Raw genomic sequence first — 27,821 nt, 5'->3', positions numbered from 1 at the left:
GCTGGAAAGTGTAACTGTGGTTATCAAACAAGTGGAGTCTGAATTCAAGGGTGAATTCAACCTTAACCTGTGTCTTTTATTAATGCCTTGAGTTTTCTGGGGTAGACACAGACTACTTGTTCTTTGGCAGGCTTGGTCTTTAACATCACACATGAAGTTTGTATTCTATACTTTTGATTTTACAGCAACTCTCAAATGGCTAAAAGATATTTCCAAGGAATCATTTCTTTATCAAAATGTGGTTTTATTTTTAAGTTTTATATGTAAAACTTATAGATTAACATGTATAAAGTTATTGATAGAAAACAGAACTTAAATCATTAAAGGTGTATGAACAATAAAAGAAATCATCATTTCCTAGAATTAAGAGCAGGTCTGGTGGTGGTGGTCCATGCCTTTAATCCTGGAACTCAGGAGGCTGAGGCAGGTAGACCTTGAGATCAAGGCCAGCCTGGTCTACAAAGTGATTTCCAGGACAGCAAGGACAAAACAGAGAAATCCTGTGTTGGAAAACCATAAAAAAGGAGATGGCTTTCATAGATATGAAATGTATGCAACAGTTCATGAATACATGTGTTTTCTGGACTTGGATCTTATCTCCATAAACAGTATCTTGGCATCCAGGTTTTCTTATCTGCATCAGGCTTGAGTGACTTTCTTTCTGACATCGACGACCTTAAAAAAGAAGATGATGAGGTCAGATCAAGTGAAATTCAAATGGCTCCAAACTCTATATTCATACTGACGTGTCCCTATGGGTCACATCCAATTTCTCACTGGTCTATCTCCTTAAATGTCACTCTGTTCTTGAAGTCAGCTTTCTTCCCTTATTGGGACTATGAGAGTAGCTAGTCACTCCTACAGACTTGAGCACACAGCTGGAAGGCCCGGTTATGACACAGAGCTCCAGAAGAGAGGAAAGAGCTTTCATTCCTTAGGTATAGATTGAGTTGCAGAGTCTCATTGAACAGGCAGGTTGGGAGGAGGGAGAAAGGACTTTGCTGTTGCAGCTGCCATGGGGGAAGGTTTGAAACTTTGGCTGGTGTTCTGAAACAATGGTGCTGTAAGAGTGTTTCTATGTGAACGAACATGTGATCCCTTCTATTTCTTCTGTTCACATGGTTATAGTGGCCTTTTTTAAAGTGTAAAATGAATCCCACACAATGTGTAAGTATGACAAGGATTGTGGATTTTAGCACATTGGGTCTTATTAGCCCAGGGCATCCTTGAGAACTTGTGATTTCTGTTCATCATTCTCTGCAACAGACAGTATTTGATTATTATAGATGAAGACTCCAAGATTCTTTGTGCTTTAGTCTTTACTCAGTTTGAAAAATCAAAGAGTCAGAATATGAACAAAAATCTTAATTAACCTGAGTCCTGTCAAATTATCTCTTTGCTTTGATAAAGGAGATACTTTTTTGTCATTTAGCTAAACATATAACAACTTTTGAATTTATTTTCTTTATTATGATTTAGAAATATTTACTTAAAAGACACTAGAAGGTATTTCATTATAAATGTGAAAAGTTAGTTTTTATTATCATGTTGGATTGTCTATGTAATGCCAACAGTCAAGTACATGATATATATGTATTTATGAAATCATATATATGAATGATTCTTAATAATATTAAATTACAGAGCACACACCTGCATGTAACTGTGTCTTACAGACTTCAGCTGCCAATTATCTTTGCTTGAGGACAATTCAAAACAGACGAGTCGAAGTTTTTGGCCTGGCTCACACTTTATATTGGTCAGTCTTCCAAAGACCACCACTTCCATTGTCCCTGTATCATCTTCAATTCCATAGTAAATGAAGGGATTCCTCTCAGTTTTCTGAAAAGCAAGTTAACATTTATCTTTTAGAAAATATGTCAAAGCTTGTCACCTCTATGAGGAATAAAGAGTGTCGGCATAAACCTGTCCCTGCCAAGGCAAGATGGCTCTTAGGTTTAGAATCACAGGCACAAGAGCCAGTGAAATGGTTCAGTGGGGAAGGGTGCTTGCTGGCAAGCCTGATTACCTGGCCTCAATGAGCAGCTCTCAAGGTAGAAAGAGAGAAGTCATTTGTGGAGTTCTCTCATGACTTCCACACTACTTTAAAAGTTTTTGTGTTTGTTCCCATCCCTCACAGACAAAATAAATAACTGAAAAAAGGTTTTCAGGAACCATAGAGTTTAAGATGTTTTAGTGAACAAATGTTTTGTTTGAACTCCTTCTTGAAGCCTTGTGGGCCTAGCCTTAATGATTGGGTCAGCACTGCAGCCCTTGGAAGCAACTCTTATGTTTTACCTACTTGATTTCTTCTGCTGGGTGTTTTTAAGAAAAAATGAGTATATTTCTAAGTACTGTGGTAACATATAAGAGTATCTGAGATTTCTTAAGAGACAATAAATGAAAACAAGAATAAAAAGCAATAACTGTTTAGTTACCATTGCTGGTTTTTTAGGCATCTCCAGGAGGCCTGAGAAGAAAGGCTACTTGTGGCTCATTGTCAGTCTGAGAAACACAACTATAAGTCTTTTTAATTTAATTTATTTTAATTTTTATTGAAAATAAATTATTTTCATGAAACCTAATCTAATCATAATTTTTCCTTCCCTACTCCTAGATTTTCCTCACTTCCCTACCTTTCCAACTCCACAGAATCTTTCTCTCTTTCTTAAGAAAACAAACAGGTGAATAAAGATGAAAATCAGCAATAATGAAACAAAAGGAACACACTAACAGAAAAAAGAAATAGTATGTGAAACAAATATACAGACATACAAATAGAAACTAACATTCAGACAGACATAAAGACTGATACACTCACTCGCCACACTCCCAACCCTCCCCCCCACACACACAGACACTCACCTCCTTTTTAATTGGATCACATTTGCTCTTGCACACAACATTCACTCTACTCCTTCCTAACCTCTCATGGATTAAAACTACAGCTTTTAGTTCTGGCATTTAAGTTCATGCCCCACTTAGTTTACTTATTAATTGTGTAACCAAAAGCACCAGAGCAGTCAAAAACAGCATAGATAAAAGTAAAAAGCCACGAGTTATTCAGAAACAATGAATTATGAAATCATACACTTAACAAGCATACAAATGAATTGGTACGTTGGCACTTAAAAAATACTAGAAAGTCACAGATTTCCTTTAATTTCCTCACTTTTGTTGTGCCTAGTTATAAACTGTGAAATTAAACTAGACTGTTAACTTGTCCTTCCTTTCATTTTTTAAAACATTAATCACCCTATCAAAAGATCTTGATATAATGTAAAGAATATTATAATGAGAACACATTAAAGAAATAATCTTGGCTAGTTGGTCATGACTTCAATCTGGGCCAGAATAGTCTCTTCCTTTTTTTCTCATCATCTCAAACTGTATGTAGGCTTTGAGTTTGGCTCTTTTCACAGCTGGGGTGCCAATATTTGGGCATGGAAGCTATCAAAGATATAGAATCTAACAGGAAAGTGTGCTATAAACTGAACAGTGTCTAGGAATAAGATGGATATAATTGATTGTCACAGCCAGGATATGCCAAAGTTATTGATGAATCGATTTCTAAAGATTTTTTTTCATGGTTTCACCTTGTGGAGAAGAATGATAAGAGCTTCCCCCAATCCCCATTCTCATCTCTTTCTGACATGAAGAACAGTTACTTCCTATGTTAAATAAGTTGAGCAAATTCCAGTGACACGTTAAAATTAAAAATTAAAAATCCCAGACTGCAAAAGGAATTTAACAAGTATCACAATGGCGTACCTTATAGACCACAAACTCTCCATTCACATATGTCCCCTGTGCCTGTGAGAAAAGATCCCTAATTTTAGGAGTCGCATTAGCTCTTTGCCTCAGTGTTTTTGAGATACTCATTGTTCTGTTCTTGTCTGCATCAGACACACAGGAAGCTTCGTGTATTTCCAGAAAGCCATTTAAGCCAATATAATTTGATATGGCAATAATCTTATTTGGAATGAACTTATTCCTTAGCACTGGTTCAAAAATCTTCACTCTGAAGAATTCATTCTCAGTTGCCACTGTGGCATGGAACATCCTTTTGTCATCAATCAAATCATAAGTAAATGGTTCTGTTATTTTCAAAACCATCACTTCTTTGGGTTCTCGATGGTAACCTTCTTCCTTAGATGGTTCCTTGGGTATGTTTCTTCTCCTTGGTGTCTACATAAAACACACACAATATAAACATGTGTAATTCAGACAGATCATAAGGCACAATTCCACTGAGTACAGTGGAGAACATCTAAACAATGATTGTCATACTATAAATAAAGAGAGAAATAGATATTTACCTGAATTATTACCTTGTGATTCCAGTTAATATGAATGTTACTTGGTAGACGAAGGGATTATACTTACAGTTGTGGGGGCTGAACTCAAAGCCCCCAATGCTCTAGTCAAGTTTTCATTCTAAAAGCATTTGGAGGAGTTTGATTACAAAACCTTGACTAAAAATTAGAGCTTTCTTATAATAGGTATAAGTAGGCATCCTAGGAAGATACCCTCAAATATTGCTACTCAGAAAGGGTTCAGATTAGTAGCTCTTCTTTTTCTATAATAACAGGCATGGACGAGAATCCTGTGACCAGAATTCATGAGGTCATTTTACTTTGATCACCTGCCTTCTCAGTATGCTACTCCGTTTCTGAGCATCAGGAGAGCACTTTGAAATGGAGGCAACACTGTAGAACTGAAGGAGAAAGTACATGGACAGTCACTGCCGACCTGGGTACCAGCGCAGGGAGGCAGCTATAACTGAAGCACTTTCTGACCCTTGACTTGGAAGCATGCAGACTTCACCCTGTGGGTGATGGGACTTAACTCTGATTACCAACTGATGTGTTCTAACATCAGGAAGTACACTTCCAATATAATTGCAGCAGCGATTCACAATCTGAAAACAACACCTTGAATAAAAAGTATAATGTGCAAAATTAAATATGCACGTGACTCAGCATACTCTTTACAGAGTAGTCATGATCAGGTGATCGCTGAGTCAGACGTTTTCTTAATGGAGTAGAACATACAACGTATTCTAAAATTGAATGTAGGGAAGGATCAGTAATTATACACCATAAAAATAGTGATTATTTATGTAAAAGATCATGTGTCCATATAGATTAATGAAAAAGTCTTGCAGGCTTGTGCTAATCTTTGTCATTATACTTTGAGAGTAGGAAGCCATTACCTTGCATGAACTGCTGCTTGTAGTTGCTGGAGACCCCAGAGGGTCATGGAGAGCACTGATTGCTGTTGCTGGAGACCCCCTTGGAGCAAGGAGACTTTTGAATGCTGATGATGGAGACTTATACGGAACCAGGGGACTTTCAGATGTTGTTACTAAAGGTACCTGAGGACCCTGGACACTACTGGACAGGGTTAGAGGCAAATGAGAGATCAGATGGGTGTTAGAGTCTGATACTGGAGATGCTAGAAAATTCTGGCAGGGTAGTGCTGGAGAGCCCTGAGCCTTTTTAAAAGCGAGGCATGGAGATGTCTGGGGAGTCTGAAGGCTGCTAGAAGCTGTTGTCAAGAGTCCCCGACAATTTTGGAGTTCACTGGCAGCTGAGGAGTTGCTGGTTTCTGATAATTCTGGAAGCTGCTGTTCTTCCTGGGAATTCTCTGTTTTAAAAGTCCTCTGGGTTTTGATATTTATCCTTTTCTGTTTCTAAAAGAAAATATAATTGAGATAGTTTTAATGCTGCTTAATGGTTTTTAGAAATAAGACCAAATACATCCTTTCACTTTCTCTTTTGAAAAGAGAACTTTCAAACCTGTCACCTTTCTCCTGGGCTGAGGGAAGTATTTTAGAACATACTTAGTGTTTCTAGCACAGAGGTTCAATCCTTAGTGATCGATATTACAACTCCTCTTAAAAGTCAGGTATTGAAATTTCACTGGTCTGGGATGGAATATTAGCTCAAGTATCTCACGAAACTGTCCAAATATTACTTGGCCTTATTCAACTCTTAGTGTCATTTTATGGGAAAGGAAACATGAGATAAAATGGGCCATTTCTATATTTTTCTTCATGTAAACTTTCCAATACACCATATATTCATTTTTATTGTACACACGGGATTCCCCCACCACACATACACAGTTATAGCTCTTCAGGTGACCTTGTAGAAATTGTGTGACAACTATCCTAAAAAATTTACCACAAAGATAGATTTTGGTGGATCTGATGTATCTCAGTTGACAGAGTACTGGATTCACATGCGTGAAGCCCATCCAGACCCATTTAAACCCTTGTATAGGTCTTTAAAATAGCTATAACTTTAGTTAAATCAAACTTCTACATATGTGAGAAGTACTTGTACTTCAGGCAATCGATCTAGTTAGGGTCTTCATTACACTTAATAATCTTTAAAGTACAAATTATAAAGATTTAAAAATTTTGCTTTAAAAGTGAAGGTAAGTTAGTATGCATATCCCTTTGAATAATTGCAATGGCCATTTCTAATGCAACAATTGCTATGAAGCTGATGCCATTCTAGTTAAAATGACTACTAGCTGTAGCCTATTTTCCAGGCTTGTGTACATTTTGAATTATTTTGCTGTAATCATTTACAAACATGGTTAATTAGACATTCCTAAGGCGTTTCCATGCAAATATCAAGACTCTGCCATTTAAAAAGATTAAATGTTGGTCACATGGCATGTACAACACAATTTTATCATACAATAAAATAAGAAGATTAATATAAATTATAGTCCGGTTCTCAAAATACATGCCTACCAAATATATATATATATATATATATATATATATATATATATGTGTGTGTGTGTGTGTGTGTGTGTGTGTGTGTGTGTGATTAATAGACTAGATGAAGAGTTCTTTCTAAGTTATGGTTGTAATTTTATTAAGAAGTCATCAAAATGGGAACAAGAATCCATTCCCTTTGATGAGGAATTGTTGGCGAATATTATTTGAAGGTGTGTGACTTTTTTTATGCTGCATTTGATTAACTGTGAAGCTGTGATTCTTTTCCTGTCTAAAACTCCTAATGGTCCTAATAAAGAACTAAACAACCAATAGTGAGGCAGGAGCAAGGATAGACAGGGCTGGCAGGCAGAGAATGTAAACAGAAGGAGAATCTAGGAAGAGGAGGAGAACAGAGGACAAGGGGAGGGGGACAGCAGGGACCAGTCACCCAGCCAGCCACAGAGTAAGAGTGAAAGTAAGAATTACACGAGAGAATGATAAAAGCCTAGAGGCAAAAAGTAGATAGGATAAGGTAAGAAAAGCTGGCAAGAAACCAAACTAGGGCCTGGCATTCATAATTAAAATAAGCTTCTGTGTGTGATTTATTTGGAAGCTGCATTGTGGGCTCCTCATAAAGTCAAAAGAGTAAACCATCATAGAACAGGAATGGCTGGAAGAATTTAGTGTATGCCTTGACGGGATGGGAGCGGTCTGAAGCTGACTCTCAGCAAAAGTGATCATTTCAGTTATATAGTGTTTGGTTAGGAAATGAACAGCAATAAAAGACTTCCAAGAATGGAAACAGCATGTATCAAAACACGTGCTGAAAGGAACACATAATGGTGAAAATAACCTTTGTGGTTGGGTCACCAGCAAAGAAAAAAGGGCAGAGAAGAAAGAAGGCAATGAAGATTAACACATTCTTTGTTTATCCCTGACTGTTTCCTCTAGACTTCCTTCTGAAACCTAAGCAGAAAGTTGGTCTACAACATTAGAAATCATTCCACAAAGGCTGTGATACATGATTTGATAACTTAATAAGCTATTTAATAATATGAGGAAAATCCCTGAAGTAGGGGATCAGTGAGATGTTTTTCCAAGGCTGTGGTGAACCCAGTGATATGCTCTGGGAAGTTGCAAGCACTGAGAATATAAAAGTGGTACCTTGTTGGAGGAACTGCTGGGTGGTATTGGTGGAGGCTTATGAGGAGTCTGGAGACAATGTTCATCTTTTAGTATGCTGCTTTCTGGAGCTTCTGGAAGTTGAGTCTGCTCCTGGATAAGCTTCCTTTTCTTGCCACCTTCAGTTTCTGTGGGTATTTTACTCTTTTTCTGAAAGAACAATGTTTGTCTTTCTTTATTGATTTTCCTGTGTGTTGGAAATTGAACTCCAGGCTTTGTACATGCTAAGATGTGCTTTTCTATACAGTTTTATCCCCAGCCCTTAGGAATGTCTTTAGTATTAAATAAAGCATATTTTAAGACCATAAGAAAATTTGTTTTATTACTGGATTCTAATTATACATTTTTTTGTCATTGTGCATACCTCAGTCTTAACAGATAGATTGTATAGTAAGTGGTTTGAATAAGAATTGTCCCATAGACTCATAGATTAGAATGCTTAGTAACGAGGGAGTGTCAGTATTAGGAGGTGTGAGATTTTTGTAGTAAGTGTGTTTGGTTGGAGGAAGTGTGTCACTGAGGGGTGGGACTTGGTACTTCAGATGGTCAAGTCAGTCCCAGCCTCACTCTCCATTACTGTTGCCTGTGAGGATGCAGAACTCTCTGTTACCTCTCCAGCTCAATGTCTGCCTGCATGCTGCTATGCTTCCAATTATACTATTAATAATATAATATAATAATAATAACACTCTGGATGTAAGCAAGCGCCAATTGAATGTGTACTTTTATAAGTGTTGCTGTAGCCATTTTGTGAGAAGGGGAATCTCTTCAGAATAATTAAAACCCTAGCTAAGACATATAGGACTGTCTCATAGAGGAGTAGAAAAATTACATTTACCTTGTCATATTCATCCCTTTGGAGGCAGAAGAGTATTAGATATGGAAGTATAAAGTCCATATTATGTTTAATCTTTTTAAAAACCTCATCCCAAAGCAACTGCCTTTTCAGTAAATAGTCTTTAAAGTGCCATGTAGTGATTTTTTTTTGGTTGATATTGGGGGGTTATACTGCACAACATAGAACACATGATAAACTCAGCACAGAATGAGGGATGGGCCACTATGAATTTGTTGACTTGGAGTTCTGTTTTAACAGAGCCTTGTACTAGATAGAGTACTACATCTCTCATAAAAATTAAGAAGGGAAGAACCTGAAAAAAAAAAACTTTTTGGTGGGAGGTTAACTACCTTACCTTTGAAGAGGGCTTATTCTTGCTTGGTTCATTATCAGTGGAAAGAGATTGTGAACTGCTGGGTTCCTCTTGCTTCCTTTTTTTCACTGCAGTTTTTACTTTTTCTTTATTTGGCTTTTTAACTACAGGGATGAAGAAAACACACTAAGTCCAGGAAAATGGTTAACATGGCTTAAGCTTATTCAGAAGTATTTGTCTTTCTTTTTTAAAAAATGAAATGGGTAATTTATTCCATTTCATTAGTGATTTTACAGAAAGGCAATTTCATGCTGTTTTTAAGAAAACCTCTCTGGTTCACGTTTACCAATAAAGATTCAGAAGCTAGATGTTGGGGTGAAAGCTTGCTAGCTCACAGAGGCAGAGAAAGCACCCAGCTGACCTTCCTATTCCACTGATGTACCATAAACCCCTTTTCCTTCATTGTCTCAAACCAAAATCTCTCAACTTGAATGTCCCTCACATCAGCTTTTTGTGCTTCTTTCTATCCATTTCTATCCATTGCCCTGACTTCCTCCCACTCTCTATGGTTGTTTTCCTAGTAACCCTATGTTCACTTCCTGTCAACTGGTTGCTTGCTCCATCTCTTGGCATGTGGTTGAATTTGTTTTAACCTGTTTACAATATTCAACCAGAAAGCTCTTGGATTAAAGGTGTGTGCTAGGGCTGAGCCATTCCAAACCTCGAAACAGTTTTTTTTTTTCAGTAAATAATGCAATCTCAGGGTGGAAAGTGCAATCAAATATTATGCAACAATTTTAAGGACTATTTAGTCTCTTCTTGTGTCTGTGTGTTTATTTTCTTCTGCTGCAGAGGCTCTACCTGGCCAGAAAGTCGCCAATGATAACAAGTCTGAAACAGGCACCACCTCAGGGGATTCTTTACACATCTCAGGCATAGTGGACTCAGCTTCTCCATCCTGGGAACTTCTGTTTATGTCAGAACAAGCCTGTGCCAACAATCTTATCCCACAGACTGGTTTTATAAACCTGATGCTTTATGATAATAGCATTAGGTTACTTCTAAAGAGGATAATTCCAAATCACAGAAAACGCAAAACAATTATGATTTCTTATATGATGTAAATACATAGTAACGTTGTTTTTTTACTTTTATATTGGGGATATATCTTTCTATGCAACTCAGGGTATTCTCAATCTGGAGATCTCCTTGACTGAGATTCCTTGTGGTCAATTCTCAGGTCAGAGTTGTGTAACTTTATATTCAATATTGCTTAAAGTATTAAATTTGTGCTATTTAAATGCTTTAAATGATTTTATTTAATTTTTACTTTATCATTTTCTAGTTTTTCCAACATGCTGAATGTTGGGCCTCATGAGGCCTGGGTGTGAGAACCAGTATAATTTCCTGAGCCTAACTTGAAATGGTGTGAGGCCTAGTGTAACTTCCTGAGCCTAGCTAGAGTTTGGAAACATGTCTCTGACTACCTGTCCTAGACCCTCCTCTGACCAGCTACCACAAATGTGGTAGAATTTGGACCTCCATTTCTTACTTTGCCTTGGCCCATCGCAGGCTTCTCCAGCCCCATTCACAACCTTATATAAGTCCCTGCTTAGTACCAATAAATGAGTTTCTGCTTCCACAGACTCCATACTCAGTGGGTGTGTTCTCCCCCACCCATGCCCAGTGGGGAGGGTGGCTGAGTCATGACACTCATCATCCCTTTCAGCCCCAGGGAGAGTCCAGTGGGTCTGGCTCTACTCTTTCTGTCAGAGAACTCGGCAGTTGGGTATTGTAATCTATCACAAAAACAGCATTTTATTTCATTTACCTCCAATGCAAAAGATGTCTACCAGAAATATATGAAGTTTGTTTCTAAGAAGGATTCCTTGAAATCCTCAAGTAACTGACATCTGAAACACTTCAACCCCTATAATTTCTACGGCACACAATGGGAAAGGGACATATCAGCTCTGATCACTGCAGGGAGCTAGACATTTGGGAAGGGTGGCGAAGGTATGCGTGTCGGGGGTGGGGGGGCTCCCCTTGTTACCTTTTGCCTTCTCTTTTTTAAGATTTTCAACAAGATCTCTAAGATCATTAATTTCTTGACAAATTCCTATCAGTTTGTTGAGTCCAGCATCTTTTGGGAATGTCACCTCCATCTTGTCAGCAATCTGAATTCTGTCATAATCATTTTGCATATTTTCAGACAGGTGTAGTTCTTTTCTTAGTAAGGACTTAATTGTCCTAAAGTGGTAGTCTTCCATACGCTCTAATCCTTTTAGAAGAACAATTTTCTTGTAGTCACTCATTATCTATAATATTATGGACAATCCTAAAAGATAAAAATGGACATATGATTACTCACATATACAGACAATTCCAAAACAAAGATTTTCCTGTATTAATGAATAACCCCAATTGATAATGTCTATAATTGCATGTGAGAGAAAAACAGAGTTACATACAACTGTGTCACTGTCCAAAATGGATGTAGAACTCCTGTATTAATAAACAGGTCTAGGAAATTCTTCCCCAGTAGGCATGTTAGGTGACTTAGGCCAGTGGCAGTTGTGGGGGGAGAAAAGTGTTGGAATCAGTCATTGTTGCAGTTTCTCGTAATCTGGGCTATGAGTGTTAAAATCCTGAGTCCTTTTTCTATTCTTATTTAGTGCTTCATTCCTGAATATCTGCCTGTGCGTGTCTGATTTTTCCCAGTCTAAAGTGACCTTTATGCAAATAGACTGCATCTGATTCATCCTGGATAAACAATGCCTGAAGTAACATGGCCCATGTGAGCCACTGACCCTTGTCCACTAAGGCTTTAGCCAAAACACTCCTCAGGAGCATCCTTTCTCTCCTGAGCTTAGATTTTTGTGCTCTATGGGTCCTTTGTGTTGATGTTACTGTCAATCTCCCAAACATCTACATGTTTTTCAGAGCAGCACCCTAGAATTTATTGGATGGATTTACATTAGTCGTTTCTTCATATATCCTTTCAGACTTAGTGATACCTACTTGTTCATAGACACAGTTTTCTAATGACAAGTCTTCCTTAAATTATTCCAGGGCCTTTAATAGTTTCATAATTTATTAAAAACTTCCTGTCTCCTAAATTATATAGGAAATACTTAAATAATTGCACTCTTCCATTTATGTTTATTTTTATTACTGAGACCATATGTTTCAAAATATACAAAACATGTTTCTATTGTCAAGGTTTATGATGTGTCAAATTTTTTCTTCATTGTTTGGAAAGGTAGTCTCACTTTTTTTCTATATAATTTTCATTATATAGAAAACTTAAGAGTGAAATGAGGTGGTTGATGGGAGGCTAGGGTAGTAGAAGGAATAGACAAAGAATTAAGTAACCCTAATTATATTTCTAAAAACTGAGATGGAAATGTATCACTGTAGAAACTTCCTAATACATACATACATACATACATACATATATATATATATATACACATATATATATTCTATCTATCTATCAAGAATTTACATGAATTTACTCTATAATGATGCAACAATGTTTCTAAAGGTTAACAAAATACCCAGTGCTAGGAATGAATGGATTTGCTCTCTTGAAATTACTGGCCAGTCATTTCTCATAGACGCCCAATATATAGACTATGAACAATGTTCTTGGTTACATGTCAAAACTTTGTGGTAAGAATCTATTACAGAAGACACCACATTATTGAGTCACAAAACATGGGGAAATCAAGTTGGTACTCACCTGGAAGCTTTTGTCCCTACTGGCTAGATTTTCTAATTCTGGAAGGTACTATGCACAATACTGGAGGAAGAAAATAAAATAATAAAAAAAAACCTTATTCAGCTCTGGATCTTTGGGGGAACAATAACAACCAGTCTATAAATACATGGTCACTGGTGCAATAGTGACATAAATGTGGCATTAACCATCCATTTGGTGATTTGATCTAAGGCATGTATGAGTGGAAACCTGTATCATTACTGAGACAAAAACCCTGTGACTAGATGACTCAATCACTAGTTGAGAACCTACTAATTTTACGCTCCTAAATAGGAGTATAATTAAATTTACTATTATATCCATGAGTCTTTCAACACTCATCAGATAAATTTGTAAAGAAAAAAATAACAAAAATTGGAAAATTAGAAGCAACTAAAAAATTGCTTTCGGGAAATTTCCCAACAGGTTGAATGTCCTATTTTATAGCTCATCAACAGTTTACATAGGTCCTTGAGAACCTTGAGAGAATGCAAAGAGTCCAATAATTCAATTTATATTATTTTAGTTTAGGAATCATGCCTGTATGGGCATTTCTATAATTGGATTTTAATTTCTAGGCCTGTTAACTGCTTCTTTTTTTTTTTTTTTTTTTTTTTTTTTAGAAAAATTGAACATCATCCATGCTCAATGAAACCCAAGAATAAACAGAATGTTCACACAAGGACACAACAGAGGGAAAATGAAGAGTATGAAGAAAAAGACATAGTCTGTAAGCCCTAGGACATTAAAAGACAGATCATCTCCATATCCGAGGAGGAGATGAAAAGAGGCTCTCAACAGTAAAACTCCCTTCTTCAGAATAGCATTCTAACTTTCATGCACTACTGATCTCCATACCCCAGAGAAAATTACAATAGAGAGATTTTATTTGGGTTGGTACTTGTGCAAACACAACTGTTTCCAGCACAACCCAATATGTGATGACAGAGACAATGTATAATTTTTGTGGGTTCCACTTATTTGAGAACATAAAATTTGTTTTGTTATTGAAGTCATATTGCTTTTGAATTTAGACAGTTATCCCAACTTCAATAGAATTTCCAGAATTACACAATTTAGTACATGTGTGTTAATGCCAATCTATGCCCACCAGATTCTGGATATCAATGTGTTCAGCATCATTGCTTAAAAGCTAAACACTTTAAATGTCCAGTCTCTTTAAAGCACCAAAATTCTCTTCCAAATTTCAAAGCCTCTCTAAAATATCCAATCTCTCTCCAAAACACCCAGAGTCTTTCTAAAATACCCAATATCTCTGTAAAATACCAAAAGTCTCTCAAAAAATATACAAAGTCTCCCTAAAATTCTAAAGTCTTTAAAAATTTAAAGTATCTCAACTGTGAACTGATGGGGGAAGGTCATTGGTTAAAAAAAAATAAAGAAACTGCTTGGCTGGCCCTCATAGGTTAAAACATAGGTGGGAGGAGTAAACAGAACAGATTGCTGGGAGAAAGAGGAAGTGAGGTAAGACGCCTCAGACAGAGATGCCATGGTCCGCTCTCCTGGGCAGAGGTGATTCAGCTCCGACCCAGGATGGACGTAGGTTAGAATCTTCCCGATAAGACCGGTGCTCACAGATTATTAGAGATGGGTTGATCAGGATATCAGAATTAGCCAGTAAGGGCTAGAGCTAAAGGGCCAAGCAGTGTTTAAATGAATACAGTTTGTGTGTTGTTATTTCGGGGCATAAGCTAGCCGGCGACCTGTGTACTGGGGATGCAGCCCCACTGCTCATATTACTACAAATGGCGCCCAACACACAGAACCCGCAGAGAGAGGACTACTGAACTTGCCTAAAGGTGAGATGATCTTTTGGGGTTCCTGATTCATGAAAGAGTCTGTGAGACCTTCTGCAGGACACAACAGATAGTGACTGAACTGACTTTGAAATGTCCTGCTTCATGGAAATGTCTCTGGATATCATGGGCCTGTAGGCCGAAGATGGATGCCCCAACGGGACAGAGGAACTTTGGGTGACTGTCCAGGCAGCAAGATGTCTCTGTAATTTCTAGAGTTTGAAAGTTGCTTACTTTTTGTTTGCTTAGGTAATATTTTTTTTTGGAGTCTTTGATGGAGTTAAAGAATAGTTAGTTATAGATTTCCTTAGTTATGATAAAGAAGATTTTCTAGATATATAAATATATATTTCAGTTAGATGGACATTCTTCATATCTTTCAAAGACTGCAGAATATGGCATTTAATGTTTTAATAACTTAGGACTTTTCATGACAATGAGACACTCTGCTCCTGGCAGCACCAATCTACTTCAGGAAGAAGATGGGTATTGAAGAGGATCCTTATGGAGTTTGATAGCCATTTGGGCAAGAAACTGTTCTTGCCTGGACTATTGCATAAACTGGACACAGAGAACCCACAGAGAGAGGACTGCTGAACTTGCCTAAAGGTGAGATGGCCTTTCGGGTGACCTGATTCATGAAAGAGTCTGCAAGACATTCTTCAGGACAAGCAGATAGTGACTGCCTTTGAAATTTCCTGCTTTGTGGATATGTCTGCTGGAAACTATGGGCCTGTAGGTCGAAGATGGATGCCCCAATGGTACAAGAGGAACTTTGGGTGACTGTACAGGCAGCGAGATGTCTCTGTCATTTCTAGAGTTTTGAAAATTGCTTACTTTTTGTTTGCTTAGGTAATATTGTATTCTTCTGGAGTCTTTGATGGAGTTGCAGAATAGATAGATAGTTATAGTTATAGTTTTCCATTGTTATGATAAAAGATAAAATAGATGTAAATATTGTAACTGTAATTCTTGCTTGATAACTGTTTTGTTATATGTAATTTTGCTATGTTAAAGTTAAAGACTTTTTTTGTTTAAACAGAAAAAGGGGAAATGATGGAGGAAGGTCATTGGTTAAAAAAAATAAAGAAACTGCTTGGCTGGCCCTCATAGGTTAAAACATAGGTGGGAGGAGTAAATAGAACAGAATGCTGGGAGGAAGAGGAAGTGAGGTAAGATGCCTCAGACAGAGATGCCATGCTCCGCTCTACTGGGCAGAGGCGATTCAGCTCCGACCCAGGATGGACGTAGTTAGAATCTTCCCGGTAAGCGCACCTTGGGGTGCAAAACAGATGATTAGAGATGGGCTAAATTAATATGTGAGAATTAGCCTAGAAGAGGCTAGATAGAAATGGGCCAAGCAGTGTTTAAATGAAACAATTTGTGTGTTGTTATTTCGGGCATAAGCTAGCCAGGTGGCTGGGGTGATGGGGACGCAGCCCCACCGCTCTTATTACTACAGTGAGCTCTCACAAAATAAAAAACAAATTGCCTACCTTCTATTCCAAGAGGGGATAACCAGGTCATAATTACATTGAAATCAAAGCAGAACCAAAATTCAACAGAGTAAATGATTTTCTGGTTTCCAAAGGGCCTTGGCAGCTCTATTTCTCCTGCTTTTTGATCCAAGCACACACATTGTTTCTCCTATGCTTAGGACACCTCTCTCTACACTTGCTCCTATCAGGGTGGTCATCCCACATTACTGACAACTCAAAATACTGGGGTCCCCATTGCACCTGGGTTCTATCTTCATCAATAGCCTTTCATGACCTTTCACAGTGGCAAGCCTCAGCTATTGCCTATGGTCCCTTCTTGCCTCCAATGCCAGTAACACCTGGATGAGTCTTTCACATTACAGAGTTGGGTTGTCAGCATAAGGTACAGCATTGTCTTACTCTGGACCACAATTTAAATTCTGTGTACTGGGGGTGAGAAGACACTTCCCAGAGTACTCCTCAATTATGCTGATCTCTTCTTAATCACAGCCAATTCTTCAGTTCCAGCTGACCACAATCACAGAGTTGTAATTCAAAACATTTAGATACTTCAGTAGATTCTTTAAGGTACTCTCAACCTTCCATCTGAAGTTTCCAAGCCAGGCCTCCATCATCTGCACTTCCATCCAGATTATCTTGTAAATTTTCACAATAATTCATTAATCTCTAAATATTCAATAGCTGTTATATCCCAAAGTTACAAAGTTCTTTCAATTCCTTCCTAAAACAGTCAATTGTGTCTTAATAATATCCCACTAACCCAGTACCGATTTCTCTCTTAGTTACAAGTTCTATAGCTGTGATTAAACACCATGACCAAAACCAAGCTGGGAAGAAAAGGGTTCATATCATCTTATATTTCCACATAACAGTACTTATGGAAGGAAATCAGAGCAGGAACTCAAGGCTGAAACCTGAAGGCAGGAAGTGAAGCAGAAGCCATGAGGAACACTGATTACTTGCTTGATCCTCATGGCTTGCTCTGCACTCAGGACCACCTGTAAAAGAGTGGCACTGCCCCTAAAGGGTTACACACTCACATCAAGCACTAATCAAGGATATGCCCTACAGACTTTCCTACAGGCAATTTTGAAAGAAGCATTCTCTCAACTCAGGAATCTTATCTCAGAAAAATTTATCTTGTGGCAAGCGGACAAAAATAACCAGAACATACCCTTAGAAAAAGACAATATTTTAAATGATTGATTTGTGTGCCAAAAACAGTATGTGACATTTCTTAGAATGTTGTGTCTCTTTATAGAACCATAATAAGTAGCAGCATAGAGTATGTTTTGTTCCAAATGTAAATAAAATAACATATATCCTCTTCATATGTATGTGACAGAGCATACTCATCTGCGAATCTGAGAAAACCTAGAATATTTTGATAAACATAGCAGTAGATTTTCAATTACTGATTTAACAAGGTATAAACATCTGCAAAATTTTAGAATGTTTGAGAAAAATAAATGATACATCAAGAGAGATTACCTTACATACATACATGTCTGAAATCAACTTCTAAAATACTGTTCAAGTACACATTAACTCTAAAGTATACATAGTAAACTTTTAAAATATTCTCAAAGTAGACTATAGAGATATATTTCTATTTAACGCTCCTTCAGCCCCCAACTTTTTAAACCTGAAAACAAAAATCAAATTCAAACAGTATAAATAAAACAAATAAATTTCAAGATGACAGAAACTAACTCACTGTGATTGAGATACTGCTAATTTGAAAGAAAATAATAAGTATGTTCAAGAATAAATAACAAAAGATGTATTTGAATAACTGTGAATCTGAGAATCTTTGTACTATATGAGTCCATTGTTTCTCATGCTATACAATATTGCAATACTAGAACACAGTCCTGGTATATTTTCACTAAATACTATTTCACAGTAATTCTTTGATGTTATAGATTATCATTTATCTAGTCAGTCACCACATCCAACAAGTTACTTGTCATTCTCAAGCCAAGACAACTCAATCCTTCTCATTTTCCATTTGCTCATATTTACACATGTCTACCATAATCAAAATGCATTTGTGTTGGCTCTGGTCCCAGTAAAGGTGGAAAAAATATGTCTGCTGTCTTCCCTAGTAAAGCATCAGAACCCAGTGGCTATGGACACCAGTCCTGCTGTCTCCATTCTTCTCTGAAGGAACAGTGCTGATTTCCCCATGACTTTGTGGGTTCTGCAGAGGTCTCAACTCTACATAGCAGGGGAATGACTCACCTTCTTGGAAATCTTTTTCAGCAGTGTTCAGATCCTAGTTTATCTGCAAGGCAAGAAGCAGAGATGGTTTCATTTCAATGAAAAGATAAATGATTTGTAGGCTGGTTTTCTTTGCTTCATGTTTAAAAACCACTTATGAATGACTAAATGTAATAATTGTCTTGCTGGGTCTGGGTTACCTCTCATGAGTAAATTAGGAGCATAGGGACCTTGGGAGAGTGTTTCAGGGGAGGGGAAAGGCAGGAAAGGAGAGCAGAGAAAAATGTAGAGCTCAATAAAATTTAAAAACGATAAATCAATAAATCTCTCAGAGACTAGAGAGGGTTGTTGCAATCCCTGAACTGCCAAGAACAGGAAGTAGTTTAAAAGATGGGAAGAACGACACTGGTCAGTGTTGTTTCGCTTTACTTCAAGATGCACAGCCTTGCATGTCTTGCACTGTCTTCTCCCTGGGGGGAGGAAGACTGCAAAAGTGAAGATGCCTCCCACTACTCTTATCTTTTGGTGTTCCTAGCTAGTGAGATTGAAGGGCTGCCAACTTGAATATACATCCCTACAACGAAAAATAAATCTCTGCTGGGCTCAGTTATTTTTCTTACATGTCTTCATAGGTAGGATGTTCCAACCTTTAACTTTCATGTCCAGCAGACTTATCTTGGGTCACTGAGAAAAACCTTCCTTTGAATAAAGGTAATTTCTAAGAGGAAAAGTGTGAGCTACCCAGACACTTCCTCTACTCCTCTAAAGGTGGAGGTGGCAGCAGGAGAATTCTGGCAGGTTCTATTGCCACAAAGAACTGAATCTGTTTCCTAGATAGAGGAACATCTTTGATGTAAGTATTTTTGGTTTAAGCACTTATTACAGCATTTCCTTATCTTTCACTAGTGTCTAAACTAGAAGATTGTTTAAGCAGGATATTGCACATTTAGCCTTCAGTAAATTGGTGTAGGAGGGTCTTCTTTCTATGTGTTGCTTCCATTGGTCAAGTAAAGAAACTGCCTTGGATTTTTGATAGGGCAGTGATGTGGGAGTGTCATATATCAATCTGTTGATTTCATTTGTTAAGCAATAAAGAAACTGCTTGGCCCTGTGGGTGGAGTAAACAGAACAAAATGCTGGGAGGAAGAGGAAGTGAGGTCAGACTCCACAGCTCTCCTCTCGGGAGCAGACACCTCAGAGAGATGCCATGCTCCTGGCTCCTGGGCAGACACACGCCATGAAGCTCCAACCCAGGATGGACTAGGCTAGAATCTTCCCGGTAAGACCAGTGCTCACAGATTTTTAGAGATGGGTTGATCGGGATATCAGAATTAGCCAGTAAGGGCTAGAGCTAAAGGGCCAAGCAGTGTTTAAATGAATACAGTTTGTGTGTTGTTATTTCAGCCATAAGCTAGCAGGCGGCTGGGGTGTTGGGGACACAGCCCCGCTGCTCCTCCTTATTACTACAGGGCAGAATTTAGAGAAATGGAGTAGACTGCACAGAATGCTGGGAGAGAGAAAGCAGAGTCAGGCAGATACTATGGCTCTCCTCTCCGAGAAGGACAGACGCTGGTTAGACTCATCCTGCTAAGCCACAGTCAAGTGGCAATACAGATTATTAAAAATGGGTTGAATCAAGATGTAGGAGTTAGATAATAAAAGGCTAGAACTAATGGGCCAGGCAGTGTACAAATGAATACAATTTCTGTGTTGTTATTTAGAGTTATAAGCTAGCCAGGCAGCTGGGATCTGGGTGGCAGGAAGCGGCCCACCGCTCCCTTTTACTACAGTAAATAGAAAATAATTTGGCATTGGCTGTTGCTGCTTTATGTTCTATAGTGAAGCTGCTCCTCTTTAGATGACCAAGTTAATACGTTCATAGTGTTTCTGCCTTATTTACGGATAAAGATAATAGATAATGGGCCTATTTAATGACAACATGGAAAGTTAAAAAATGGGAAGCTCTGAACTTATAGTCAGAAAAAAGATCTGAAATAACCTTGCCCTACTGTGGTATTCTGTTGAAGAAAGTAGGGAGTCTCTGCTGTGTTTCAATTTTGAGATTGTTTTGAGGTGTGGAAGCCTCCAAATACATTGAACTACAGAATTTTGATTTTCATCACTGGATTTTGGTTTTGTCTATATCTTATTGTTCCTATGCCCAGATTCTTTCCTTGGACAAAGAAAGTATTTGCCTCACTTTTTGTTTTACAGCAGTTTATAATTATATTTGAGATAGCTCAGAATTTTAAAGAGACTTTGGATTTCTCTTAAGTGTTGAAAAATTTTAAGAATGTGTGATTTATAACACTGTACTGTGTTTTATACTGCACTGGTTGGAGACCTGATGAACAATGAAGGAAAACTATAATTTATAAGTGGTGCTTTCAAGCGAAAGGGAAAAAAATGAAGTGGTGTAAAGGTGGGCAAAGTGGTGTGTTGGAAAAGTAGGGTTAAGTGTGGTTGGACAGTGTGGGGACAGAATAGTGGAGGGGCTATGTAATTAAATTCTAAAGACCTTTAAAAAAGTATATGGAAACTAATACTGTATATGTTTCCTAAAATAAATGTGTACCTATATAAAAAAAGGTTTAAATATAATTATGCTCCATTTGATGAATTATGGTGATCCTATTAGAAACCAGTAGCTAACAAAAAAGAATTCTCGTGTCAGAAATCGTTTACTTTGGAGTTGTTGATTGGTGAGGTCCCATAATACCATCCGAAAACACACAAATACACATCCATACACCAACACACATTCTACAAGCTATTGCCAGTGCTTTTGGCTTCCTTCCAGAACTTGAGAGAGACATTGCATACTTGAACTTGGGACAGCAGCTGGTACTGACCTGACCTTGAAGCTCCATTCCCACTGGCTAGCTCTATGGTGCTGGAAGATGCTGGGCATGCTACCAGCAGAGAAAAGTCATCTCTAGTCTTTTCCTTATACTCAGGAAAACTTTAAGAAGACGAGAAGAAAAAAAAATTAAGAGACAGAGGTTTTAGATGACTGCAGCGAAACAGTGTAAACACAGCTGGGCAGGCAGGAACTTGTGAATTCAGAGTGGTTTGGGCAGCATCCTAAAGTCTGTGGAGGTTTCAGCCAGGAAAAAATCCTAGAATGAAATGAGAGGGGGTTGTCACAAAGCCCCTTAAGCTTCTAAGGAGTTTTTGGCACTTGATAGTTTCTGGGAAAGGGAGAATCATTTTTGTTAAAGGGTTGCCCCAAAAGTGAGTTGAGCACAAACTGTACCTGATGGGTTTTAAAGATAAAGAGAGATACAAAGTTGGATATGTAGAAAAGGGAGTATGTATCTGGAAGGAGTTGTGGGACGGGATAAATATGAGCAAAATACACTGTAGGACTCTCTCAAAGAACTCGCAACTGTGAGAAATCCAAAAAATGCTGTTCTTAGCTAAGAGGTGCTGTAGCACACTGCCTTTTCAGCGCTCAGGAGGCAGAGGTAGGCAGATCTCAAGGTGAGTTTAAGGCCAGCCTGGTCTACAAGAGCTAGCTCCAGGACAGCTAGGGCTGTTACACAGATAAACCCTGTCTGAAAATACCAAAAAAAAAAAAAAAAAAAAAAAAGAGAAAGAAGAAAATAAAAAAAAAATAGTTCTTTCTTAATGAAAACTGCAAACTTGATGATTAGGCACACATATTTTTAAAAATAAATATCTGATTAAAATTAAGGTGAAAGAGGAAGTACATAACAAGGTTGAGGGGCAGATGAAAGAGGACATACAGTTTGTTGGTGTAAGATAGTGACATCCTACAGTGAAATGACCTTAGCAGAAGCAGAACAAAAACCTGCTCTTTACCAGCCCATAACAAAAGATCTAACCAGTCCAACGACAACTTCTTTGAAATGTTATTTAAGAAATGTACCTATATGTTGTTTTAAAACATTCCTTAACAATGGGAAAATAAAGAAATAATTAGAAACTAAAGACAACTCTGATTATCTTACATTAGTGAAGATTTAAAAAGAAATGAAGGTAAAACTTATCAAATACCAAAGTATGATTAAACCTCCCTAGACAAATATGGATTTTTCTACTAATAATTGTGCATGCATTTTCTTATTATTCTGTTCCTTCACATCTCTATGAATATATGAAATATATTTTGACATAAGTACACTTATCAGCACACATACATGCATCATATACATTCAATCTCTGAGAGCACACATACCTATGAATTTAAAAACATAAAAAGCCAAAAGGAGATCCGACGGTTTTGTGGCCAATATAACAGTGTGTCAATAACTGAAAAACTAAATGAAAGCATCTGCAAAAATCCAGAAAATTTGAGCAACTGCTAAACTTAGAAATATGGGTTTAATATGGGTACAACTTTGAAATCGACATTTAAATTATGAAGTTCAAGAACATATGTAGTGCTATGTGAGAGAACACAAAGTGTTTAAAATATTTTTTTTGAAGGTGATTTTCTTTTCTTCTCAAAAATAATGGCTAAGCAGATCTCTTCCAGGATTGATCACTTTCACTGTGAACTTTACCAGGCTCAATTCAGTGTTCAGTGGCCAATATAAAGAGGAATGAGTTTATAGAAGAAATCTGGGTTAAGCGTGGGGCAAGGTAGCACAGGAGCTAAGAAAGGGGGCCCAAAGGAAAGATAGGGCAGGGCGCGAAGGGACTGATGGGCGGCCTACGAGACAGGTGAGGCTCTGGTGTCTCTGCTTCTACTAAAGGGAAAAGAGGTGCATTTCCAAATGTAAACTTGCTTAGTTATGTTTAGAAATAAAACAATTTAATGTTAATTCTGAGAGATATTACATACTCCATGGCTAGTACACTCTGGCACAATAATACCTCATAAATAAATATAAATACCATTTTCCTTGTAATGTATATTGGCTCTTAAACAAATTTTTTAAAAATGAACTATAAATGTCTATAGAAGTATTTAAAATCTTTAGTAACTAGACAACACCAACAAATTATAAAATAATACTTTCAACTCTCAGCCAACATCTTAACTTTTGAGCTTACACACATTGTTTATATCCTTAGTTATATAGATTAATGAAATAAAAAACTAAAACAGTCTTGTTTGCTAATATGAACTAGTTTTGTTTCTACTGAATGATAAGTTTCCGCACATTAGAACATTTTCATTATATTCCATTTCCTGTTCTGACATATTAAAATGAAAACAATGTCTGTATCACAGGACTCTGGTGAGTACTGCTTCTGTCATCTCTGGAGAAAGCAGTGTTTCCTTTCTCTTGCCATATTGCTTAGTAATTAGTGTCAGAAACTGTTGTCAAAACTCACAACTCCTGCTAAATAAACAATAAGTTTCCAACTTCCAGAACTTTGACTTTTCACTGCATGAAGGCCAATGCTAGCAGCGGATAGGCCTGGGGAAAGCACTGTACAGCACCAAGATTCCGTCCACTACTGAGGAACCACCTGGGCCTTGCACCTCATGACGTGAAAACCTACATGAGGCGTGCCTATCAGGCTAGCATGGCCACTCAGCTCAATTTTACCTCTAAGATAGGAAAATAAATAGAAAACTGCTTTAGGGTTATATTTTTAAGAAAAGAAAATATGAGAAATTACTCATTCAAGTTTAAAAGGGTATCAAAGCCACATGAAAAAACATGATACATCAATTTTCTAGATCACGCTAAGAAAAAAACACACCAACAAAAACAAGTTCTTAGAGCAACACAAAAAACACAGCTTGGAAAGCAAGCTTAGTCACAGCAACGTGACAAATGCCATCATCTCTTTTTCTAACCACATTCTGCCAACTGAGTGGGGGGAAATTTTCATCAATGTTTCATTAACAGTAATCTGAGAGAAAACAATGGGATTATGGGCAAAAGTAATTTCTTTGAGAATGTTGTTATAAGTCCATTAAAGTTAAAAAGGAACTGCCCATTTTTGATAATAAGGGACTCTCTACTGATAAACCTGGCAAGGCCGCAAAAATTTGCTGAAACCAAATTCCTGAAAAATAACTAAGACCAGTCAGTCCATTTAATGTGAAATAACTTTCAATTATTAGAAAATCATTTATATTCTTATAGTGTCTTACAGCATATTTTATCTCTAATAAAAATATAGAACTCATAATGCTAATATTGAAGCTTAAAGCCAACTTTTAGCTCAACAAAGAAAGAATGGACGAATGCATCTTCCAAAGGGAAATGAAAGTCAACGTAACATGGCAGAAATGTTGGAACCATAGATAGACTTTGATCAAAACAAAGCCCACATCACGAAAACTCTAACTTTAATGCAGCTCATCATTTGTCTGGACTTTCTATCAGCTGGTGAATCTGTTAGTCAAGTTTCAGAGAAAAAATCTGTTAAAGCCTTTTCTACTAAATCCATAGAAATGGCAGATGACCAGAGCACTTGTTGCAATTAATGAATATGAGACTTCTTGTGCTTTCCATCTGAGGAGTAAAAATCACCAATGACTTTATTTTCAGTAAGATACAACCTCAAAATTATACTACACAACTATACAAACGAAGCCTTCCTCAAACCCAATTCTATACGAAATTCTCAACAGTGTAGACTCATCATTTGTTGAGTGAAAATGGTGACTCATAACAGTGTAAACTAGCTATAGATTTTAATACACAAATATATATATATATACATACATATATATGTGTGTGTGCCTTGTGTATGACAACTGTATGAAAATAGTCTCAAAAATAAAGACAATACTTGAGAAATGAAGCAACCTAATTTCCCTGATTTTACATTCTATTTCAGGGAAAGTAAGTCTCTGATGCTTCATAAGTACTTCCTAAGTTCAGGACGGCCTTAACCATGCATAGTCTCCACCAGTCCTTTGAAGCTTCCGAAAGTTCAGGCCGAATAATTCACGGAGTTGCACCCTGTGCTTAAAAATGCTTATTGATGTCCTGACTTTTCTAAATCCGGGAGTTTTCTGACCAGGGCTTGATGATTCATTTTAATGCTAGCAAGGAGTCCCCCTTCAATGCCATCGGACCCAGTGTAACTGATCTCTTCACCACTCAGAGTGGTCATATGCCCCCCAAGGGCTTTTAAAATGGCATTGCCAGCACATATATCCCACTTTTTGATGTATGTCACATGAATATACAGATCTGCTCTTTCTTGGCTCACATCAGGCACATCCAAGAGTGCTAAAACTTTATTACCAGCACCGCCAGCTGGGATGATTGACGACTGATTTCCGAAGGTCTGTGAAGCAACCTGTTTGACCATCCCTGCCTGAGAGCGAGACACAATGATCTTTGGGGTCTTCTCATTGTAGGAGGAGCGGACTTTCACATTTGAACCACCATCCACCATTGCCCAAGCTGTATATTCAGAAAACGGCTTGTGAATAACTCCTAGCACAGGTTTGTCATTCACAGCTACACACACCATGGTAGTGACATACTTCCGAAGATCCTTCGTGTACTCCTGGGTAGCATCAAGCGGGTCAATCCAGACAGTCACGCTTTCCGCAGGGACTTCTTTAGGAGCAACTATTTCCTTCAGGATGTCCTCAGGAATCTTACGATTCCATACAATGACCTCCTTGTCAGATGCATCCACATGTTCCTCACTATTTATCTGCACGTTGGGGAAAGCCGTCTTGAGCAGGTAGAACATCTTGCGGTTGGACAGCACGTCGCCGCTGGTCATCTTGTCCTCGGCGCTCTCGCGCGTCTTCCCCTTGGACTTCTCGTGGAGGACATTGCTCTCGCGGACCCGCCTCACCTCCTGGCCGCCGCGCTCAGCCGCCAGCACCGCCACGGCCAGCATCTCGCGCAGGTCCACCGCGCCCCCGTCCCCGCCGGCCAACTCGGCCGCCCCGCCCGCCGCCGGCTCGCCGCCCAGGCCGAACAGGCTGAAGAGGCCGGCCAGGAAGCCAGAGTAGAGGTGGTAGAGCACCCCGAGCCCCAGCAGGAAGAACACGGCCACCCCCAGCGGGGACAGGCGGATGCCCATGGGGGCCATGGCGCGCGACCGGGCGCTAGGGCCGCCTCCGGCCCGCCGCTCAGTCCGCTACAATGGCCCCTGTCTCCCGGCGCCCGTGCGCGCCATCACCGGCCGGGGAAAGCCGCCCCGAGCCCCGAACCCCGAGCCCCGCCGCCCCTGCCTGGCAGCAGCCGGCCACTCGGCCTTCCGCTTAGGCCAACGGCCGCGAGGTGAAAGCTGTTTAAAATATTTTAAAAGTAGACAAGAGAAATATATTTCTATTTAGTTGTCTTTTATATCCCTTATATCTTATGACAAATAAACCGCAAACTAATAAAATATAACCAACCAAAAAGAACAACTTTTTATGATGACAGAAAACTTTTCCCAGTGACTAAATAATATTTTTACTTCCCTGTGTGAAGGCAAAAGTATTAAATATGCTTATTAAAACAGAATGTATTTGAATAGCTGGGTTTAGGAACCTTAAAAATTTTTACTACATATGTCCACTGACTCTCATCTTGTTTGTTATTAAGATATTACTAGATAACACAGACCCCTGTTCAGAAGCATTTTCGTTCAACTTTATTTCATAGTAATTCTTCATATCATTCCCTGTCCTTTCCTCAGACATGTGCCACGGCCAACAGGTTTCCGCTAACTCTTCAGCCCAGATAGCTAAAGCCTTCTTCTACTTTTCTAGATATTTATACTTACACTTTGAAAGTTTATTTTACAGTCTGCAGTAATCAAAACACATCTTTTCTTGCCTCGAACCCCGGAGATGGAGGAACAAGCATGTCTGCCGTCTTTTTGCCTGAAGCATTAGAACCCAGCTGCAGGGTTTCCCTGCCCTTTCTGTAGCTAGAGCCATCTCTGTCCCTCCCCGCCCCCCCCCCCCCCCCTCGCTGCACTGGAAGAACCCACAGGGATCTCCTGCCTTCTTGTTGGTTTCACAGAGCTACTCCTTATATTCAAGGGTAGAACTTACCTCCCGGAAGTTTCTCAGTAATGTCCAGATTGTAGATCCTCAACAAGGCAGGAAATAGGGCTTGTCTATTTTGTGTAGGAAGATAAATCTCTCAAAACGTACACAGCAGGGTGTTGGAATCTCATTAAACGCTGAGAAAATGTAGTATCTACAAAATAACAAGGAAGACCAGGAAACTGGTTATAAAGTGAGTTCCTTATTTGAGCAGTGCTAGATGTCTGACCTCATGCTGTTTCTCTGGGGAGAGTTGTGATGAAATAGGACTCCTCCCAGCAGTGTTCATAGCTTTCGATTTCCCCAGCTTCTCAACTAGAGCAGCTTGTTTCCTGTAACTAGTGCAGTGTCCAGGAAGACAAAAAAAAAAAAGAGCTACTCCTTACTCAATTATTTTTCTTACAAATAAAAGTAGGCACAAATCCCAACATCCCAACAGTAAGCCTACCTCTTCAACAGATTTACACGTGGGTCACTGGGAATCTTCCACTCATTTGAATGAAGAT

At 38.4% G+C, this 27,821-nt stretch overlaps 2 protein-coding genes across 3 annotated transcripts; both read right to left on the bottom strand.

The window, feature by feature from the left end:
- Window positions 1-228: 228 nt before the first annotated feature.
- Window positions 229-27,617, bottom strand: LOC121441982 (myeloid cell nuclear differentiation antigen-like protein). Of its 2 annotated transcripts, none has more exons than XM_041643411.1 (9): window positions 27,322-27,617; window positions 18,396-18,438; window positions 11,126-11,410; window positions 9,115-9,236; window positions 7,904-8,071; window positions 5,216-5,695; window positions 3,772-4,188; window positions 1,654-1,842; window positions 229-675 (listed from the first exon to the last, which is right to left on the bottom strand). In XM_041643411.1, exons 3-9 carry the CDS (start codon window positions 11,385-11,387, stop codon window positions 640-642), a joined length of 1,674 nt encoding a protein of 557 aa, XP_041499345.1. In that variant the 5' UTR covers window positions 11,388-11,410; window positions 18,396-18,438; window positions 27,322-27,617; the 3' UTR covers window positions 229-639. The 2 variants fall into 2 exon arrangements, with proteins under 2 accessions (XP_041499345.1, XP_041499344.1); XM_041643410.1 differs by lacking the exon at window positions 27,322-27,617 and adding an exon at window positions 27,048-27,145.
- LOC121441984 (Golgi-resident adenosine 3',5'-bisphosphate 3'-phosphatase-like) lies at window positions 24,913-26,431 on the bottom strand. The gene has a single exon (XM_041643414.1). The coding sequence runs from the start codon at window positions 26,364-26,366 to the stop codon at window positions 25,287-25,289; it is 1,080 nt and encodes a 359-aa protein (XP_041499348.1). The 5' UTR covers window positions 26,367-26,431; the 3' UTR covers window positions 24,913-25,286.
- Window positions 27,618-27,821: the final 204 nt, after the last annotated feature.

The sequence above is a fragment of the Microtus oregoni genome, unplaced genomic scaffold, assembly GCF_018167655.1.
Source record: "Microtus oregoni isolate MIOR12 unplaced genomic scaffold, Mior012 000086F_ref0000336, whole genome shotgun sequence".
In the NCBI taxonomy this organism is placed as follows: Eukaryota; Metazoa; Chordata; class Mammalia; order Rodentia; family Cricetidae; genus Microtus; species Microtus oregoni.
The sequence above is the reverse complement of the archived record's forward strand: the minus strand, read 5'-3'. Positions and strand labels throughout refer to the sequence as shown.

Coding starts and splice junctions, on each gene's coding strand:
- LOC121441984 (XM_041643414.1), bottom strand. CDS start 26,366: ATGGCCCCCATGGGCATCCGCCTGTCCCCGCTGGGGGTGGCCGTGTTC.
- LOC121441982 (XM_041643411.1), bottom strand. CDS start 11,387: ATGAGTGACTACAAGAAAATTGTTCTTCTAAAAGGATTAGAGCGTATG. Junction 8,072..9,114: donor AGAATAAGCCCTCTTCAAAG/GTAAGGTAGTTA, acceptor TTGTTCTTTCAG/AAAAAGAGTAAAATACCCAC. Junction 4,189..5,215: donor CAAGCAGCAGTTCATGCAAG/GTAATGGCTTCC, acceptor TGTTTTATGTAG/ACACCAAGGAGAAGAAACAT.